The 22531-nt window shown below is 37.6% G+C and overlaps 1 protein-coding gene across 1 annotated transcript in view; it reads left to right on the plus strand.

Moving 5' to 3' along the window:
* LOC107552608 (collagen alpha-1(XXVII) chain B-like) overlaps nt 1-22531 on the plus strand; it is an 89390-nt gene that overhangs the window by 39795 nt on the left and 27064 nt on the right. Inside the window, exons 8-23 of the mRNA XM_016234529.1 lie at nt 2403-2447; nt 3597-3650; nt 4769-4813; nt 5800-5853; nt 7505-7549; nt 10517-10570; nt 13381-13425; nt 13588-13641; nt 14154-14198; nt 15334-15387; nt 15733-15786; nt 15905-15958; nt 17970-18023; nt 18130-18183; nt 19134-19178; nt 19900-19953. Coding sequence (XP_016090015.1) covers nt 2403-2447; nt 3597-3650; nt 4769-4813; nt 5800-5853; nt 7505-7549; nt 10517-10570; nt 13381-13425; nt 13588-13641; nt 14154-14198; nt 15334-15387; nt 15733-15786; nt 15905-15958; nt 17970-18023; nt 18130-18183; nt 19134-19178; nt 19900-19953 — 810 coding nt within the window. The remainder of the gene's footprint in view (nt 1-2402; nt 2448-3596; nt 3651-4768; nt 4814-5799; nt 5854-7504; nt 7550-10516; nt 10571-13380; nt 13426-13587; nt 13642-14153; nt 14199-15333; nt 15388-15732; nt 15787-15904; nt 15959-17969; nt 18024-18129; nt 18184-19133; nt 19179-19899; nt 19954-22531) is intronic.

Consider the following 22531-nt stretch of genomic DNA (forward strand, 5'->3'; position numbering starts at 1 on the left):
GAATTGTACAGTAAGAAAGTTATTTCCCTTAACCAGGAAATTAATGTTCTTAGAATTGACAGACAGTTGACCCTGAGAGGTCAAGTAAATATCTACAGCGGATCTAAATATTTATAATTAATTATAACTAGTTATGATTAATTATTCATATTTCCCCATGAGCTGATTCGCTACACTTATTATTATCAATGATGAAAACAGTTGATGCGTAATATTTTTGTGGAAAACGTGATACATTTTGTCAGGATTCTTTAATGAATAGGCTGTTTAAAAAAAGCATTTATTTGACAGTTAAGATTTACCATTGTTACTTTTGATCAATTTAATGCATCCTTGCAAATATATATATATATATATATATATATATACAGTGGTGTGAAAAAGTGTTGGCCCCCTTCCTGTTTTTTAAATTTTTGCGTATTTGTCACACTTAAAAGATTCAGATAATTAAACAAATTTTAATATTACACAAAGATAATGCAAGTAAATACAAAATGCAGTTTTTAAATGATTATTTATTTTATTAAGGGAAAAAAGCTGTCCAAACCTGCCTGGCCCTACGTGAAAAAGTAATTTCCCCCTAAATCTAATAACTGGTTGTGCCACGCTTTGCAGCAACAACTGCAATCAAGTGTTTGCGATAACTGGCAATGAGTCTTTCACGTCGCTGTGGAGGAATTTTGGCCCACTCTTTTTTGCAGAATTGTTTTAATTCAACCACATTGGAGGGTTTTTTAGCATGAATGGACTGTTTAAGGTCATGCCACAGCATCTCAATCGGATTTAAGTCCGGACTTTGATTTGGCCACTCCAAAACCTTAATTTATTTTTTCTTGAGCCATTCAGAGGTGGACTTGCTGGTGTGTTTGGGATCATTGTCCTGCTATGAGGTAATTAGAAACAGCTGTGTGCAATGAGTGCAATCAGGGCAGTGTGCAAATTGTGCAAAGAATGATGGGAAATGTAGTCCGGGGTGCTATGCAACAGTTTGTGTAGTGCGAGAGTCAATGTAATGGAAAGGGTGACATCTGGTGGTGAAAAAACGGAAGTTCATGGACCGAATTTGTGACAGAAATATTAAAGTGTGACAAACATGCAAAAAAATAAGAAATCAGGAAGGGGGCCAACACTTTTTATACATACCACTGTATATATATATATATATTCTGCAATAAAAAAATAGTATTCTATATGTACAATGTTCTTGTGTGGGAGTGTTACTCAGTGAGAGCTGAACCTTGCCATAGAATTTCCATTCCTCCTCTTGAATTCTAGTCAATAGAAGTTTCCTCTCTGTTATTGTAATCCCAAAGGTTACTGCCAATTACCCAGCCAAGACACATAACACCACATGATTTTTCACTCACTGTGAAGGTGCCAATGATGTCTTCATTACATTTACAGTCCCTACAAGTCTTCGTAGAAGGAAAGGTTCTTAAAGTGGTACCTCAGCACATTGAGGAATGAGTGCCATGAATGTTCCTGTTGTGTTGGACCTTGAAGAGCTGCATTGGTCGATTGTGAATTGTTTTTGTTCATTGGTTATTGTTCTTCTCAAAGTAATAGTTCACACAAGAATGAAAGGAGTGATTCCAAACCTGAATATACTGTACGTTTATTAAATGGAAAAGAGCAGCTTGTCTAAATATATCTAAATATCTAAAGTTTAATATATATATTTAACATATATATAACATTTTTTGCTGCTTACAAGAAATTTGTAATGAATCAATTACAGTACATAGTTGAGTTAATGCAGTAAACTCATAAAAATAAAACCTGAAGAGGTAGCTACCACATAAGCATAAAATGTTGTCTTTCCCTCATTATGGGCTGATATGAGAGCTAATTGGCCTGTCCCCAGACCATTTAAGCGTCTGCTCAGCTGTTAATGAGTTGGTATTATTTCGGAAGTGGCTTGCTGTTAGAGTGGAATCTGTTGATGTGCACTTTGAGACCTGTTATGTTTCTCTACATTTATTACTTTTCCATCCCTCCATCCTGGGAACATTTGTAAACCGCTGGGATTGTACATGCTGGTTTCACTTTGTTCCTGTGACTCATTGGCAGACACATTGAATGCAAAAGCAAATTTTCATTTCATTATGTCAAAAAAGAATAATGTTACTTTTGTAATGAGAACCAGCTTATGGTCATTTAATAGCTGTTTGTGGGAAATTATTAAGTTCCTTTAGAATTACTAAAGTTCAGAGATTATGATAGATTTTCTTTTGGCTCTGTATGTGGAAACCCCCCAGGATATGATTAAGCAAATGTTTGAGAAGTGACTCCCTTAAAGGCACATTATCCTTGCTGTAATTTACCTCCTCTTGTTTGACAAACTATAAATGGAAGTGTTTATATCCTTTCGCAACACTCAATCCCTCTCTCTCTCTGTTTAGGGACAGAAAGGCCATCCTGGTCCTTCTGGCCACCCCGGAGATCAAGTGAGTTCCTATGCCATTACTTTTTTTTAACTTTCCACAAGAGGAGAATTAAAGGAATTTATAAAACTAGAGGATTGATAAAACTATGATCTTTACATAACCAAAGTAAAAATCCCAAAGGTGCCATCGCATTCACCATTGCTTTGCAAACTTTTGAAGGCCAAATCCATTCATTGTGAAGTGAATTGGGAAGACTTTCACCTGATAGTCTCCCTGAGCAATTTTTGTTTGGGGTTGGCAGAATAGACTGATTTTGTATTATGTCATTATTCCCATTATTATATCTGTGGCTTTCTTTTGCCTGTGAAATTTGACTGTGCAAATGTGACCACACCTTAGCTCTGAGTATTATCTTGTCTGTTTAGTAGACATGATGATTTCAGTTGGACTCTCATTCAGAACTTTTCAGATCCTTTGAGACCTAAGATGGAATGTATGTGTACAGCTCAAGAGTAAATTTTTTTAACTGCGCATACATTTTAGGATTAAAAAAGTAGCAGACTACAGACTCACAAAAATGATTAAATGCATAATTTTTTTTTGTTGCAATATTTTAGTGACAGTAAATTAATTGACATCCCTTGTAAAATATGCATGTGACAACAAATCTTTCATCTAACCAGAACACTTTGCTACTCAGTTGAGATGCATTCCAAATCATCCACACTTGCATATATAATAAATTACACGAGCTTAGCAATGGACACAACGAAAACTAAAAAGAGACTGTAGAACTGATTAAACTTTTTTTTTTTAAAGTTTTGGCAATCTAGACTTTCCTCAAATTTCTGGAATTAAATTTCTGGAATTTAAAGTTGTTGAGTTATAGTAGTATAAAAGTAATATCTAATGCTTTCATCTTTGTTTCATAATCTCACAATTCTGTGGTTGGCCACACGTGCTCCATTTTTGTCATATTGACAAAAATGGCAACACATGAAAAAAGACTGAAACTATTTACAGACACGCAGAAGAAAAACATGTTGTTTTAATAGAAAGGCCATTCACTCCTCTCTCTCTCCATTGTGCTTTTTATCTTTCTTTTTGTTTGTTATGGCTTTCCACAAGAAGAGCTTCCAATGCTAATGACATGTTTATTGTAATGGATTTTTTCCTCCTTATATTCTGTTCATTCTCTTCTCTCCACAGGGAGAAAGAGGACCAGATGGAAGCCCGGGTGCCAAAGGTTATCCTGGCAGGCAGGTGCAGTAAATCTTCTGTTGTGCTGCTGGCTTGCACAGTACTCACCGACACGAGTATAGTGAGACTAGTAGTAAAGTGTCAGAGCTTGTATTGGAGACTAAAACAGCTTGCTCTGCCAATATGACCACTTATTTTGACATCATTTTTGAAAAATGAGAATTGTTTTTGGAATTAACAGGCAATGAAAATGAATTTTATTTTTTGAGCTTAGTGTGCTAGCACTAAATTAATCATTTTTTGGTGCTAAAGGCATGAATGATACCTGATATTTGGAAAAGTCATTTGCAAATGATGATTCTCTCACTTTTGATAGATGCTCTCCCTCTGCTGAGTCTGCATGTGATCAGCCCCAGCTTTTCCGGATTCACATATTCACATATTCAGGGAAACAAATACAACTTACTAATGAAACATTCTGGTAGTTTCCAGTCTTGCATAACTTCACAATGAGGCATGTTTTAGAAAGTCCTATTGGAATTTAGATTTGCGTAGATTTTTTTGCGGACTTTACAGAGAATCAGCTGATTTAACTTTTTAAAGGGATAGTTCATCCAAAAATGATGGCATTTAATCGCCCTCAGGCTGTTCCAAACCTGTATGAGTTTCTGTCTTCTGTTGAACACAAAAGAAGATATTTTGAATAATGTTGGTAACCAAAAAGTTGACGTGGCCATTGACTTCCGTGGTATGGAAAAAATACTATGAAAGTCAATGGGTACCGTCAAATTATTAAATGCCAGAATTTTCATTTTTGGCTGAGCTGTCCTTGGCCAAGGTTGGTTAAATCGGCACATGCTACAAAAGCGCACATCCCAGTTCAGTTTATGTTTAAAGTTTGGCCAGTCTAAAGTAGGAATTGTATAATTGTTTCGCAGTTCTCAAGTATGTACAAACACTTGATAAGTCTTTAGGAGGACATATTGATTGGCACTAGATCCACTTATTTGCTACTTTCCACCTGTTCAGCACCAACTCCAATCTGTTCCTCATGATTATCAAGCTGGCATTTTTTGATAGTGTATTATACACAGAGAACTATGGAGTTTTAGCTTTCATGAGCATATTTGCAAAATTGCAACATCATAACTCATCATAATTGCTTTGTTTGTGTTTTGTAGGGTTTGCCGGGGCCTATAGGAAATATGGGACCAAAAGGTGTACGGGTAAGGGATAAATAACACAGAGACTCTCTATATTGCCTGTTTTGATATACCTGTATTGTCTTGATATATATATATTTTTTAATCAGAAATCATTTAGACACTGTTGGCTATAAATTAATCATCATGTATTGGCTGAGTTCAGTTAAGATGAGATGCTTTTGCATTCCATGTTTGTTCCTATAAATTTGCCTAAAAGTGGTAGAGCTATTATGTTCAGGACGTTTTGTAAGGGCTGCTACATTTTTAGTATTGAAACCTTGTTTTCAGTTTGGAAACTCTGAAAGGCACCAGAAAAGGAAATGGTTGTAGACATTTAAGGATCCGTTATTGGGAGTTGTTTTCATTATAAAACCTCAGAACATCAGCTCTGAAAGTATAGCGCTGTCAGCTGGGTTTTATATTATAATTCCACTAACATTTTAAAACCATTTTGGTCTTGTAAAGTATATGGCAGCAGTGTACATCCAAAGCCTTTTTTTATTATTTCCCTTAGTGCTAACATATTTTTATTATTAGTTCGTTCGTTTTTTTTTTTTTACTGTATATGAGAATGTTAATGTATCTGTAATAAATATATTTTTAATAATGTTTTATTTCATTTAGCTAGTTAATATTTAATGGTTTTAATTTTTATGTTGCTTTGTATCATAAAATGCATAGTTCCCTCATCAGTCTTTGTCTTTTGCTTTTCATGATTTTATTGTATGTTCATGTGTATTAACCTTGTGACCCAACCTTAGGCATCCTGCCGAATGCCAGTGTGATCCCTGGTGTGAGGGTATGTGCCCTTGGACTACATCGTGGAAGCCAGCACCATGCAGTCCATGGGCATATACACTTGCCTCAAGGCCTAGATCTTCACCGAGCGTCCACTGTCCTCAAAAGACCTTTGCAAGTTAATCTGCACTTTATCAAGGGATATTCAGACCATATCACTCTAAAGTCTCTCTGTTTATTTCTTGTCTTCTTACACTGCCCTTTTTTAGGGCTTCATTGGCTTCCCAGGTGTCTTCGGTCTCCCTGGACCTGATGGAGAAAGAGTGAGTTTTGCTGTTGTTTCTGCACTCAAGTGATTTTTTGCTAATTATGGATGTCATAAAGAAATGCACAGCAAATAGTTTGAATTTGAATGGAATAGAAATATTAAAATCATGTACCGATTTAGAAAAAGCTGAACACAGAAAACAAACCCAAAAAATATAACAACACACCAAATGTATGTACAAAACAAACAAAAACTTAAAGGAACACTCCACTATTTTTGAAAATAGGCTAATTTTCCAACTGCCCTAGAGTAAAACAGTTGAGTTTTACCGTTTTCGAATCCATTCAGCTGATCTCCGGGTCTGGCGGTAGCACTTTTTGCTGTAGCTTAGCATAGATCATTGAATCTGATTAGACCATTAGCAACTCGCTCAAAAATGACCAAAGAGTTTCTATATTTTTCCTATTTAAAACTTGACTCTTCTGTAGTTACATCGTGTACTAAGACCGACGGAAAATAAAAAGTTGCAATTTTCTAGGGCGATATGGCTAGGAACTATACTCTCATTCCGGCGTGATAATCAAGACACTTTGCTGCCGTACCATGGGTGCAGCAGGCGCAATGATATTATGCAGGGCCTGAAAATAGGCTAACTTCCATCAACATAACCAATGTGACCACCTGCTTGCACAGGGCTTGCTGGGGACTATTTTCAGGCGCTGCGTAATATCATTGCGCCTGCTGCACCCATAGTACGGCAGCAAATTTCCTTGATTATTACGCCAGAATGAGAGTATAGTTCCTAGCTGTGTCGGCCTAGAAAATTTCATTTTCCGTCGTTCTTAGTACACAATGTAACTACAGAAGAGTCAAGTTTTAAATAGGAAAAATATCGAAACTCTTTGGTCATTTTTGAGCGAGATGCTAATGGTTTAATCAGATTCAATTATCTATGCTAAGCTACAGGTAAAAGTGCTACCACCAGACCTGGAGATCGGCTGAATGGATTCGAAAACGGTAAAACTCAACTGTTTAACTCTAGGGGAGTTGGAAAATGAGCCTATTTTCAAAAATAGTGGAGTGTTCCCTTAAGTGTAACAACTGTTACTAGTGCATTAAAAGTCCATTGCTGTTCCCTAGTTTTTAGTAAAACAGTGTGGTATAATGGAGATGTATAGTCTTGGTTTTAGATGCCCCTATATGAAATATTACTTGAGCAAAACCCACACACTTGTGCCTTACATGTATCATTCTTCTTTATAATGGTGGCTTGTAAATCCAGAGCACTTGCTTTGAATAGGAATCCTGGTGAAAGGGGCACGCTCCACTAAAACCACAGAGATCCCCCTTCAAAACAGTAGTTAGTCTCAGTTCTCACAATATTTGCTCAGGAACCTCGAGCTGGTGAATTCCGTCCTGCAATACTTTGTGGAAATAGCAATAAAAGCCCCCGGGAGCTGGAATATGGCCTGCTGCGGATTAGCCAGATCACGTCTCCTATTTTCAGGCCCAGAGGGAGCAGAGTTCATAGAGATCTGAGAGACCCTTTTGTGTCCAGAAGAGCAGAAACTAAGACCTTTCAGCATTCACACAGTCTATTGCGTCTGGGATTGGTAATTGATTAATTCATTGTGTGCTTTTTTAAAATTTCTGTCTCTTTTTACCTGTCTTTCCATGCTCTCCTTCTATCTGCTGTCTCCTCTTAGGGTTTACCTGGTGTTCCCGGGAAGAAGGGCAAGATGGGTAGGCCGGTAAAGTTTTCTTTCACCATCCTCTCTAGAGAAACTTCTGTGAATGACTTGCCTCTGTGTTCAGTGATTTGTGACCCCTTTCTTGCTGTTTGAGAGAGTTTGATTCTGTTTGTGCTGACTTTATGACCCTCGTTATCTACAATCTTAAAGCAGGGTTTCTCAACCATTGTTCCACAGCCAATTGGATGGATACATTAGAGTAGTTCACCCAAAAATTAACATTTGCTGAAAATTTACTCACCCTCAGACCATCCAAGATGTAGATGAGTTTGTTTTTTCATCAAAACAGATTTACCGTCAGAATGAGAGTCCAAACCTCTGATAAAAACATTACAATAATCCACATGACTCCAGAACATTACAGTAATTAACATCTTGTGAAGCAAAAACCTGCATGTTTGTAATAAACAAAAGCAATGTTATGGATGGGGGACTTATATTTTAACCAGAAGCAACTGTTTACTGTTAAAAACATCTTAATGCAGTTATTTATTATAAGCATGCAGTTTTTTGTTTGACAAGACGTTAATTGATGGACTGGAGTAGTGTGGATTACTTGTGGATTATTGTGGTGTTTTTATCAGCTGTTTGGACTCTCATTCCGACGGCACCCATTCATTCCAGAGGATCCACTGGTGAGCTTGTGATGCTAAATTTCTTCAGATCTGTTCCAAAGAAGAAACAAACTAATCTACATGTTCTATTTTCTAAGCAAACTATCATTTTTGTCACTATTTTCTTTACTGTAAGATCATGATCACATTGCAGCCTACATTCCAATATCTTAAGCACAAAATCTGCATATAGATAGATAGATAGATAGATAGATAGATAGATAGATAGATAGATAGATAGACATGCAGTTTTTTGTTTGACAAGACGTTAATTGATGGACTGGAGTAGTGTGGATTACTTGTGGATTATTGTGGTGTTTTTATCAGCTGTTTGGACTCTCATTCCGACGGCACCCATTCATTCCAGAGGATCCACTGGTGAGCTTGTGATGCTAAATTTCTTCAGATCTGTTCCAAAGAAGAAACAAACTAATCTACATGTTCTATTTTCTAAGCAAACTATCATTTTTGTCACTATTTTCTTTACTGTAAGACCATGATCACATTGCAGCCTACATTCCACGTAATATCTTAAGCACAAAATCTGCATATAGATAGATAGATAGATAGATAGATAGATAGATAGATAGATAGATAGATAGAACCAAACTCAGTCATAGCATAAGTCATAATGCAACTATTATTTTTCATTGTTCCTGACAGTCTGTCTTGGCAGTAGACAGAGCTGTCTTATTTTGTCTAGATGAATAATACTAAATTACCAATAATTAATTACAAAGTTTTACCATCTGCACACCCATAATAATTTTCTATTTAGCAAAATGACGTTGGTGCTCTAAGTCTGCATATTTTCAAAAGAACTAGACATTAAGAATTCAGGCTCATCTTTTTCCAAAACAACTTCCAATTATGTGCAGTTCTTTCTAGACTCAAAGCACAAATGCAGTGCCAAGCACAGAATCATCTGTTCTTAATAAGCAATTCTCTAACTCTGCAGTTCTGTTTGATAGGCAGCACATGCACCTCGGCTGTAACTCACTGTTTGCCTTGTTGGAGGACAAAAAAAGATCTCCACACAGCGCAAGTGTTGACTTTGGCTTTAAGACAAGCACACGTTTAGCACACAGTGAAGTGCGACGTCATAGCTCTTGTCCTCTTATATAACGCAACAGTAGATAGAGGGGAAACAGCGCTGTCAGCGAATCCCGGCGGGTCCTCCTCTCGCTCCTCCTGGTCGTTGCCAGTGTAAGGAAACACTCAGCCATGGAATTTCCTGCAGGGCTGACAGAGACGAGAACTGAGCTTGTTTCTGTGACTCGGCATCAGGCTCTGCTTTCACAAAACAAAACTTCAGTGCAGCAGCCATATTCTTACATTTTTATTAGTACATTCTTAATTGCTGTTGTAAAAAGGTAGATTTGTTTTAGCATCCTTTAAATATTTAATTTTACTAAATTTTATACGAGACTTTTACTACAGTTTTTAGACTTTATCTATTTATAGACTACAATTATTTGATCAAAAATACTGTAAATTAACAGTAATATTGTGAAATTATATTACTATTTAAGTTTTAAAATATTATTTATTCCTGTGATGGCAAAGTTGACCTTTCAGCAGCCATTACTTCAGTCTTCAGTGTCACATGATCCTTTAGAAATCATTCTGATATGCTGGTTTGGTCCACAAGTAGCATTTCTTATTATTATAAAAATTGAAAACAATTGTGCTGCTTAATGTCATTTTTTGGAGCATACTCACGTTTACTATTGATTTGATGATTTTACTTTTTCAGATACCATTTTATTATGTATAAAGCAGTTCATTCACACATCACAACAATTTAAAACTTTTAATGTGTTGTCAGTATTTATTGTTAATCTTTGCTATATGGAAAGCATGGCTAAAGTCCAAATGCAAAATAAAAAATAGTTCTAACTTACCATACTATCCACAGTAGAAATAGTAATACAAAAACCTCCATTTCAATCTGTTTTATTCACATACTTAAATAGTGGTAAAAAAATTCTGGCCACTAATATACTCCATCCAAAACCACCTTTGTAAAATGAACAATGCTGCAGTGTCTCCCAGTTTTCTTGAACGTGTTGTCTGTATTGGAGATATACCGGTAGTTGGTGGTTAAAACTTATTCTATCCTATTGCTGCTTTCCTGTGGCTGTTTTTTGAGATCCAGTTTTTCAGTATCCCATGATTATGGAGTGGTTCTGGTGTTACAGAGGTTTGCGCAGGATTAGAGTGAAGGGACAATGTTTACCATGTGGGCAACTGGAAACAGCAATGCACAAATGGTATCTGCCCTGAGTCTAAGTGCGGTTTCCTCAAGTCTCGCTCTGCTAAGCTCTGCTGTCTCTCACATTTGTGTGCTTAGGGCTTTCCAGGAGATTTTGGGGAGCGAGGACCACCAGGACCTGATGGAAATCCAGTAAGTAGTGCTACATCAACCACCTGGCCAACTGCCATTTGGGGGAACTCCAGTTTTCTAATGCTCAGAGAGATTTAAGCATAGTTGTTTGGGGTTATATTTATTATCAGGTTTAGTGTATCAGAATATTGCCGTACAGCGAGAGAAATGTTCAGCAAAAAGTCATCCCAAAGTCTCCTAGCCTTTGCATGCCCTTTTCCTGCCTGTCATACACTGTTATACACATACGGTTATACAAGCTGACCGGGCCACGCAAACCGCTACACTCTAATAAATACCTTTGATTTCTGCTACCACAATAACACACACAAGCCAGTTGGGCGTCCAGTGTGTGCAGCTCAGCATTGAGTAATATTGGTAATGAGGAAATCAGCTGTCACTACCGGAGTCTACAGCAGATATCTGTTTTAGCCATTACAGGGGTTGCTTCACTTCTGATCGTTTTACCATATTCTTTACCCAATTTTTCATCTTATTCATGTTTCCATGTACCATAATATTCAAATAAGTCATTTTTCTGACACTGATTTGCATATTAGGAATTGACATCTTATAGACATTAGTATAATATCTTAGCAATCTATAAAATGTGTATTGTCAAAAATGATTAGCAGACATTTCTAATGCAAAACCACATTTCATCAGCTTGTTAGTGGTCTTTGCTAAGCCTTTAATTACAGTCACTATTGCTCATATTTACAGTTAGGAATAAAAAAAAAAAAGTACCTTGAGTATAGACTACAGATAGTCCTGCACAATTTCTGGTTTGAACATTCAGTCTTTTGGCTTATTGAAGAGATGTGAGCCATTGTGCCATTGTATTCAGTTCATCCCACTGAATATTTATTAGATTACTTCCTTTTGTGTTCTGCAGAAGAATGTCAGTCATGAGAATGAGTAAATTAACTGTCCCTCTAAAACGCTCCAATCATTTCGTTTGCTTAAATCCTGCTCTTTCTTACAATTGACTGCAAGCTCACATTCACATCTGCCCCCATCCAATCAACAACCGATGGATAGAATCAAGTCCCCACCCTACATTTTTTTTTTTTTGATAATCCATTTTACTCAGATGTATTTCACAATAGTGTAGAAAAAGTCTATCACTACTTTAGTTACATTGCAACATTAAGATATTCTGGTGAGCTCATTTTACTGTAGGTTCAGTAACAAGCCACTTATGCCAAGTTCACACTGCATTATTTTAAAAGTCGTTGGATCACCGATGTTTTCACACTAAATGACTATCTGAAGTAGCATTCAGTTGCTGCTATGTTCACATTGCACGATGGATTGGCAACAGGAGGTTACACACTGCATGACTTTACAATAGGAAGAATCGCCGACAACTCTGTCTGGTCCACAAACTACGTTTCACAACCAAACGCACGCGAGAAGTGATAAGGAAATAATGCAAGTTCACGCTGATATTGTGATCTGTAACTTCTCCCCGAACTAGTATCTTGCTCTCTCTTTGGCTGTAGGTCATCACCGATGTATTTTTTAGTCAGAACTCATTTCACACAGCAGGATTTTGAATCGCTGACAGGTCCAGATATTTAGCATGGCAAATATTTCACAGGCATCGGCAATGTGTCGGCGATTCTTTGATAATTCACACTGCGTGATTGTCACTCGCATGAACGAGCACCAATTTGCCTCCAATTTCAAGCATTTGTTGGTGATTTCACAAAACCTGTCAGCGAGTGAAAATCGAGGCTAAAATTGTGCAGTGTGAACTCGGCATTAGCAGCATCCTAGCAGCCATTAAAAGGATAGTTCACCCAAAAATGAAAATTCTGTCATTAATTACTTGCCCTCATGTCAGAACACAAATTAAGATATTTTTGATGAAATCCAAGAGCTTTCTGATCCTGCATAGACAGGAATGCAACTACCATGTTCAAGTCCCAAAAGGTAGTGAGGACATCGTTAAAATAGTCCATGTGACATCATTGGTTCAACGGTAATTTTATGAAGCTATGAGAATACTTTTTGTGCACAAAGAAAACTAAAATAACGACTTTATTCAACAATTCTTCTCTTCCGTGTCTTTCGCGTACATTCATTAAAGTTCGATGACGTATGCGTGTGTTGCTGCTGACGCAGGAGCCGGCGTTCTAATGTCGAACCTGCATGTGCTGCGCCTTGTTTACAAAGAGAGGAATGAAGAAAGCTCTCGGAAGGTGCACCATTCACATAAAATTAAGTTTTGTTTAAAAATGTGGACTATACAAAAGTAAGTCATTAAAAATCTTGCCTTCCTGGGTCTTTTGCAAACAGCCCATTTCAAATATATGCTTGTGTGAACTATTTTTTTTTCCAAAGCTGAGCCGGCAGTAGCTTAGAGTAGCGCTAGCCTAATCACCTGACTGCCTGCAGTACTGTAAACCTAACCATATCGCAAACGTAGAGGACACGCACGCCCTCACCTCAATCCTTTTTATACATCAGTGGTCACTCAGCAAGAGCAGCCGACCCTGTAACATCTATCTGCTCACTTTCAAAGAACAAGGAAAGCAAAAATACACAGGGGATTTTTTTGGCCTGCTGCTGAGAGAGGAAGTAGGTATGGCAGTTAGCAGTGGGCCAGTCATGCCACACAACAAGCTCCTCTCTGTACTCCACAGCATGTCTCTTTCATTGGCTCACTGAGGGGTAGATGCAGGCAACAGATTAGCTTGTTATCAAGGAACAGAGGTTTCACCCCTTTTCTCCAGTGGCCTCAGAGTGACTGTTGTGCCAGAAACGCTCAATATCTGGTTGTGCCAGTAACGCTCAGTATCTGCTCTCTGTTTCTGTTTCACCAGGGAGAGATGGGTGCCCCAGGTCCTGTTGGCATCCCTGGTTTTATTGTGAGTAAACAAACATTCAATTATTAACTTCGAACCTTCTGGCTGTGGTTTTTGCCTTCCCGACATTGATGCTTTCTGATTTTTTTTTTCTGTTGGCCTGTGAATATAATGTGTGCATTGTAAATTTTTATGCTTGTTTATGCTTTTTATATTTCATGGCAGGGTGATATGGGTCTTGTTGGAATTGTGGGTCTTGCTGGATTAATAGGACCAAAGGTGATTACATTGAAATTGTTATGAACATCCATGCTGAAAAGACTATTTCAAACTAGCCTAAAGGGATTTGCTGGTCTTAGTTGATTTAGGATGGTTTGGCTGGTCTCCCAGCCTAAAAAGTAGCCAAAACCCCTCTAAAATAAGAAAAACACACCAATCTAACCAGCTTGGTCAGGCTGGGAGAAATGAAAGGAAATTAACTTACAAATTGCTTTCTTATAGTTGTCTTTGCACACTACACTCAAATAACAAAAAGGAATTTGAACATGATTTTAACAATTGAAATCACACACAGTAGTACATAATACTTTAAATTTCAACACATTTAGTGACTTATTAATTTGGATTATTTTCATAGCAACAAATGTTGTAGGCAACATTATTTAATAAATGTACAGACAAGTTCCGTTTGCATTTAAGGAGCAACTGATGGTTAAAATGTATGGTCTTCAATTCATAAAACAATTCTACCAATTCTTCTTTTTAACAATTGTCTGTTTGTTGTCTTGCAGGGTATACCAGGAAACCCTGGCGAGTCTGGACTGAAAGGTGATAAGGTGATCTGAATAACCTTTATTAGCTTTTGCTTCTTCTGTATTTGATTGCACAGAGCCACTATTGGGAGAGACTGAGATCAGCTGTAACATGCTAAAATGTTGTCAGTCACAGCTACAAAAAGTTAAAAGTCAGTAAGAATTGTTTTTAAAGCAGTTCATACTTTTGTTCATCAAGGATGTATTAAATTGATCAAAAGTGACAGTAAAGACATGTATGTTACAAAAGATTTCTGTCAAATAAACTCTGTTGAACTTTCATCAAGGAAGATCAAAATGAAGCAGCACAACTGTTTTTAGCATTAATAGTAATAATAAGAAATGTTTCGTGAGCAGCAAATCAGCATATCAGAATGATTTCAGAAGGATCATTTGATACTGAAGACTGGAGTAATGGCTGCTGAAAATTCTGCTTTGCCATTACAGAAATAAATTGCATTTTAAAATATATAAATGGAAACAATTTTAAATTGTAATATTTCACAATAGTACTGGTTTTACTGTATTTTTGATCGAATAAATAAAGCTTGGTGAGCATAAGAGACCATTCCAAACCATTAATGCGATATAATGACACATACTCCATACATAACTCAGTAGAGTTCTCTCTCTGTCTGTGATTGTAAATAAATAAATAAACTAACAGATAAATAGATTTTTAGATATTTGAGACTTTTCAATAAAAATTGCTTTAAAATTCACACAGTAATGAATGTTATTCTATCAAGTATTGATCAATATATTTGAGCAAAATAGTAAAGCAATGATATTGTTACTGAGGTGTGCTTTTATGTGATAATTAATATTAGAGAAGGCTGGTCAGAAGTGTAACCTCTGTCCTGCTGCTCCCCATTTCTGTGTTGGTCTCTCTGTCTGCCAGTTGGACAGGTGCTGGCAGCCCTGTACTTAAATGTTGTATTTTGCTGCTAGGCAATATATTTATAAGGCTTTGTTTTGGACAGCTTCTCTGATCTCCATGTGTACAGTTACAGACACATTGTAACATAGATACAGATACAGTACAGACATACAGACATAGAGACAGTATCTGGAGTAACTGCTGTGATTGAACTGCTGGGACATCCTGACTTAAAGGCCAGAGAGTGATGTTTTGTCACTGTTTTGTCTCTGTCGACAGGGTGAAGTCGGGTTGCCAGGTGAACCGGGAGACCCTGGATTTCAAGGTGACAAGGTATTTCAGATAACGACTTTTCTTTTGATGTATTCACACAGTGAGTAATATAAAAAACTGTGTTCAATAAAACAAATAGTGTAGAAATAAAATTCACTCAGAAATTGTTAGTAAATTTCACAGTTTATTACAAAGAAACCTCAACATTGAATTAACTGTGAAATTTTGAAATAGAAAGACTGTATTTTCTTGTAAATCATACTGAAATCATCTTTGTTTTATTTACAACTTCAAAAAATGTGTGTGTGTGTGTGTGCATGCATTTGTGAGTATTTATGTGCTTTTAAAGACCCAAACAGAGGTTTTTATTTAAGTAACTATGTACTTATTAACTGAATTTTCCAGGGTAATCAGGGCTCACCAGGTTTACCAGGAATTCGAGGAAAGCCAGGACCACAGGTTAATACATGCAACTTTTTTATTATTATTGTTATTTCATTGTATTTTATCAGGTTGATTAATCTTAAATATTTAGTTCTGATTTGACAGAGTCAAATTATAGCTGTTTGTCTTTCAGGGTAAGCCTGGAGATCGAGGCCCAGATGGTTTGCCAGGCCCACCTGGACCTGAGGTAATTGTGCTTTCATTTCAAGCCAAGTGTACTCTACAAAGACAGAAGGTCTTTTACGGGGCTGACGAGACGTGAGACTTGCAGATCCATGTGCAAGCTTTTTATTGGAGAAGACAGAGACGTGGTCATAACAGGCAGGGTCAAACAAAGACAAACAGGTATATGGCAGGCAAAACACAAGAATAGTCCTAGGGCTAGCGCAGGTCGACGATCGGCAGACAGAATCAAAAAAGGGGCAAGACTAAGGGAGAAATCCAGGAAACCAGGCGAAGATCAGAACCGGAGAAAACAGACAAGGCGAGGCAAAACTAGGCTAAGGCTAAGGCTAAGGCTAAGGCACTAATGAGGGCTCTGTAGTGTAGCTATCTAGAGATAGATATGCGCTAAACAATACTCGGCAGAGGGAAGGGATCAGAGTGAGTGTTAAATAGTGAGGGAGTGATATGAAACAGCTGGGTGCAATCAGTGTTAACAGCTGTGTGCAATCCGTGCTGAGTGCAATCAGTGCAATGAATGATGGGATATGTAGTCCGGGGTGATGTGCAACAGTGTGTAGTGCGAGAGTCAATGAAATTGGAAAGGGTGACCTCTGATGGCTAACAGAAGGAAGTTCATGGACCGGATTCGTGACAACTGACTTTTTATTTATAAGTGCAATATAATTATTGCAATAAGTTTTTTTAACTGGTATAAAATCTAATAAAAAATTAAATTACATTCATATTTATTATTATTAATAATAATAATACATGCATACTTTTTAAGAGTACAATAATCTTATTGTAATCATAACATATTTATTTATTGATTTGTTATGATTCAAATAATTAAACAAATCATATTGTGGTTGCTATTATTATCAAATCAGCAGATTATACATATTTTATCACATTTTTACATATTTAGGTAAATAAAAAACAGTAAATAAAATCAGTGCTTGAAAGAGATCCCATAATAATTGAATACAGCTTTTCTGTAGTTACAGTATATGTGATTAAATGCTGTGATGAATGTTTTATGTTATAATGTCAGAAACTCTCCTGAAGCTCGTGTCAGTCTTGTGAGGAATCATTATATTCATGATACAAACATCAATTCAGATCTGATCTCAAGCTCATTTCTCATCGTCTTTTATTATTTATGCTCAAAAACAATAGAGAAAGATGATACATGAGGATTTCTGACACATTTATTCTGAGTGTTATTTCAGTGACAGAAGTTGAGCTGCAGTATTACTAAGAAACTAATGAGGGCTCTGTAGTGTAGCTATCTAGAGATAGATATGCGCTAAACAATACTCGGCAGAGGGAAGGGATCAGAGTGAGTGTTAAATAGTGAGGGAGTGATATGAAACAGCTGGGTGCAATCAGTGTTAACAGCTGTGTGCAATCCGTGCTGAGTGCAATCAGTGCAATGAATGATGGGATATGTAGTCCGGGGTGATGTGCAACAGTGTGTAGTGCGAGAGTCAATGAAATTGGAAAGGGTGACCTCTGATGGCTAACAGAAGGAAGTTCATGGACCGGATTCGTGACAAGGTCGTTGCCTTGTGTACGTTTAAAGACTAATGATTTCTTGTTTTACACTACACATCTAATCACAAATCAGCTGTGTCTGTTATAAGATTCAATTCTTCCCACTAAAGTCCAGTTCACATACAAACCCATGCACAAACTCACAGAAAGTAAACTATAGTAAAAGAGCGTAAAAACATGACACAGTGTCTTTCAGCTGCACATAAGTGCACTTTTTATGTCTTAAATTGGCAACAAAATGTAGCCAACTCGCAGACTTACAGCATAAAAGTGCACTTGGCTTTAGTAGTTCCTTCATTTTGTGTTAATTTAAAATAACCGCAGAGAGATGGACATTCATTTGCAGTTGTTTAGAAAGCTCACACAGTCCTCCCAATAGATTTCAGAGTGAGAAGTTGTAGTTAAGTAGCTGAGGGAGTCTTCTTAGATAAAGTATAATGAATGTAGTGCTAAGACTAGTGTTGTTGTTTTCTCAGGGCTTTCCAGGGGATATTGGACCACCAGGACAGAATAGCGCTGAGGGCCCAAAGGTGTGAATCTCTCCTCTTTAAGCTTTTGGTCCCCTTCCCAAAATTTGTTATTGGGTCCCAAATTGTAAAATAGGGGCAAATATGCTCATTTTTAAATACATCGCAGGGGAATGCAGGAACGAGAGGGATTCCAGGCCCTAGAGGAGTTCCTGGACTTGAGGTAGGATCCGGACAGGTTCTGACCCTTCTTTGGTTTAGGAATAAATTAATAGCTGTAAATCTGAATGTACAACTGTATGTACAACTGTATGCAGTATCTGCATCTATAGTTATAAACAGTGTGTAATATTAACATGTTTATGTGATAATCGTCCTCTGTGTATAACTGTATGTGTCATTTAAAAAACCTAAAAAGTTACTTCATGCTGCAACTACATTTGCAAGTCTATTGGCATATACAAGGAAGCTATTTGTAGTCACAAAAACAACGTCTAACAGGTGCAGTTGTAAGTATAATTAATAAATATATGCCTTTGGGTAAAGCCAAATATATCCATGTTTGGCGTACATTCTTAAACAGCAAGGTTTTTATGCAAGGCCAGTAAAATTCCTTTGTGAGCCCATCAAGGCCTGGAGTTTTAGCATTATACAGCCATGAGATTCCATGGAATAGACATACTTTTTCTATGATATGTTACAGTAGGTAAAAATAGGTGACACATTAATGCAAACAACAACTAGATATGTTTAAATTGGGTTACACGTTAGTACAGGGACCAATTCTCATTATTAACTAGTTGCTTATTAGCATGCCTATTACTGTTTATTAGTACTTAGTACTGTACCAACACAATGAGGCACAACTTTAACAAAATCAAATCAAATCAAATGATCAAGACCAGTTTAGAGCTTTTCTGCTTTACTTGGTGTTGAAAATAACATTTATATGGCAAAGAATAAGCAACACCACATTTTAAATTAATCTTTTCTGTTTTAAATATAAAACATAGCTTATTAAAAGCTTATTAGAATCTAAGATGACATTGTATTACAGGTGTTTTCAAAAGGCTTGTGCTCATATGCATATCAAAAAGGTTAAAATCCTAATCAGTATAATTTTGTAGATGCTTACTACTTCAAAAATTATAATGCCTCTGTTTTAAACCACAGGGAGATCAGGGCCCAGTAAGACCACCAGGGGCTCCAGGACTAGAGGTGAGTGCTTTCTTGATAAACCCCTTGGATATCTTGAGTTAACCTTCAATTAGACATCTTAGCAATCGCATTGACTTATAGCCTATTGACATTCTGAGGAACCTCGTTGGCTCATGACCAGAGGCTTCCTTTAAAGTCGTTGATGCTGGTTCATATTTTCTTGTAATTTTATCATTTTGTTGTGTTGCAGTTGAGCATTTAGTGTAATATAGTAATAGACTTCAGACACTCCTGTTGGTTTATGTCACTCAGCAAATAGTCTGTCCTTATGCCAAAGCCTGTAATACAAACAGCTGCCTGTACCTGACAAGAGATTAATTTAAATGAACAGTTCATTGCATTTAACCCAGTTTTTCATGTACAAATCTTGCCAACGATCCCACGATTTTAGAGAGTCTGTCCAAGGGAGGCCAGTGTGGATAATTTAGCTAATGAGGCAAAAGGGTCAGACATTAGCTAATAGATGACCAGGGGATATCTATCCAAGCTCCAACATAAACACTTCTGAGTATTGTTCACTGGATTTGTGAGACTGAAGGTGATGCATCTGTTTCTGAATTATTTAATGAAGCTGTGCGCTCTCTCTCTCTCTCTCTGGGAGAGCTCATATATTGGTGAATGGAGGAGATTGGTCCCAGGAACAGGGGGTAATGAGATGTCAGGGAGTAGATTTAGAGGACTGGGAGTCCAGTACTATGGGTCATTTCTACTTTCTGTTCAGGGCAGACCTGGGAGGAAGGGTTTCCCTGGGAATCCAGGGGAGGATGGAATGAAGGTAAGAATTCATGACAGCCAAATGGCCACAATAATTTAGACTCCAATTTTCCATTAAATGTGTTTCTTCAACTCTTTGGCCAAGTTTGACCCAATGGAAAATCTTTAGACTCTCAATCTGAATAGTTTTTTCTATTTCTTTAAGTGATCTATTCTTAATGATAATTCCCACCACATTATTTCATCATCACACCATGTTTAACCATATAAAGCCTTATGTATGAAATAATATTCAGGATAATTTGTGTTAATATGTGTTTTTTATTCAGTATCATACTTTATACGTCAGGCGTTTATGGCTCATATAGTATGACATAGGAGAAAATAGAGTTCATAAAGACCTCTGTTTTATTCAGGGGCCCAAAATATATGCAATTTGGTGCAGTTACTGATGGACAGAAGTAAGATCAAATTCTGATAGCTGGTAATGTAAATCAATTGAGAACTTTATAACAGTTTATATTACAGGGCTGTTGAATGCTTGAATCTAATTGGTTGACAAACGTTCCAAGGTGTGCAATTATTTTCAGGGAACTATTTAAGTGTAATGTGAAATGAGTGAAAGGTGTTACACTGTAGAGTACATCTGCTCATGTTGCATCAGATGTCTTTATACTCGCGATTTGCAGCGTTGAGCATTATAACCATTCACACACCTTTCTGTTGAGTTTATGAATGCAATGTCCAATCAGAGGCGTTTTGATTCATCACCGCAGAGAACGCCGGAGTTGTTCAAGTGTGCGCGCTCACTGACTGAATTCTGAATGTCCATTCACAAATTCTGTCATAATCATAAACAACAAAGTGCAAAATAAATATAAGCGATTGATTTGCTTCAGTGATTATGGGAGTTTTTGTGAAAGTGCATAGCTCACTTTAGACTGAAGTCATGGACCGCCATTAGTGTCCTTTGCTCGCTTTCTTTGTATAATTTATAATAATATTAGTTTTGTTTTTTATGCTACTGAAATAACCAATGTGAAGTCTTGATTTTCTAATCCTTCAAAAGCAATTAAAAATTTTATAAACTTAGCTTGTTTTGTCGGTAGCCAGAATATAACTGGCTTTTTCTGCCTACTTGGTGGGATGACCTGCATTAAAATCTCACATACATCCCTAATTGTTTTAAATGTCATGTGTCGACATGTTTTTGGTTATTGCAGTTTAACTTGTAAAGGCGTTCCTTTAATTAAAAACAACTAGTTCAAGATTTATAGGCCTATCCCATTTTCCACCCTCCCACTGTTAAAATGTAACTAAGTAACGTCTCGGTTACGTATGGTAACCCTCGTTCCCTGAAGGAGGGAACGGAGACGTCACGTCGGATGACCGACGCAATTGGGATCTCGCTTAGAGAGCCCAATCCACTTTGAGTGTAAACTAAACGAGCCAATGCACATTGGCATGCGATTATTGCATCCACCTGCTGCTGATCACAGCGTGAGTATAAGTAGGCAGCAGATGCAGCGCATATTTCAGGTTTTCGCTGAGGAGCCGAGCTCAGCGGTGGTACAGGAGCTGTGGCGACGGGACGTGACGTCTCCGTTCCCCAGGGCTTGCACAAGAGGGCCAGCTACTGCTGCTATGGAACTACCCAATGAGTAAGACTGGATATCACTGGGAAACGTACCCGTTCTACTTGGAACAGGGACGTTACGGAAGCTCCAACCTTCCCGAAGGAGGTTTCGGAAGCAATACACATATGGACATTCCTTAGGTTCATATGGAAGAATGGAGGTGATTGTAACACTCTTGGAATGGCATAAGTCTGCCGGGGAAACACAGGCTCAAGGCTATACCGTGGACTTTACACATATGGGATCCACTTAGGTCTTACATATGGAACCCAGTCTTCTACCGGTTCTCGAGGATTCAACGAGTGAAGGCCTGGCGCTGGACGCTCCGACACGTCTGGCTGCCGAGGGGACGGAGGAACTCTACAGGGTCTACTGTATGGACTCTCTGGAGTAGGGCTGTGCGATTTGGTGGAAAATATCAAATTGTGATTTTTTTTTTTTTGACAGATATTGCGATTGCGATTTGATTTGCGATTTTAAATTTGCAAAGTCAAGCTTCAGCTCAATATTGCCAGTAATGTGCAGCACAGTATGGGTATCATTACCCTGCTGAAAAAAAACAATAGAAACCATCACAGAAATTCTTAAAGTTTCCATTAAACCATTACATTAAACCTTTTTGTTTTGGGCATTATTCCAATAGGAATTACTGTTGTTCTATTGGTTGCCATCTGCCATATTACATCCCACCAATAGAATCCATCAAATAGACACCATTATAGTTTACATTAAAACCAATACAATTCCCATTATAACCCTGAAATCCATTACATTTTTATTTCTGGGTCCGTATCCCACACCGCTGACCGCCCAGAGGGCGGCAACGCTGACGGATCTTCATCCCCAGAGAAATCCGGCTCACCCTCCGATGCTGCAACCGACATCCGATTGTCGGGGGGAGCCTCGGAAGAAACAGGTGGTACCCCCCCGGGAGGGTCGAGCCTGCTCTCTCAAGGACTCCGCTGGTTTCGGAGTGCCGGCTGGCTGGGGCATCCCCGGAGG

Source organism: Sinocyclocheilus grahami, unplaced genomic scaffold (genome assembly GCF_001515645.1).
Source record: "Sinocyclocheilus grahami isolate Dianchi unplaced genomic scaffold, SAMN03320097.WGS_v1.1 scaffold454.1, whole genome shotgun sequence".
NCBI lineage: Eukaryota > Metazoa > Chordata > Actinopteri > Cypriniformes > Cyprinidae > Sinocyclocheilus > Sinocyclocheilus grahami.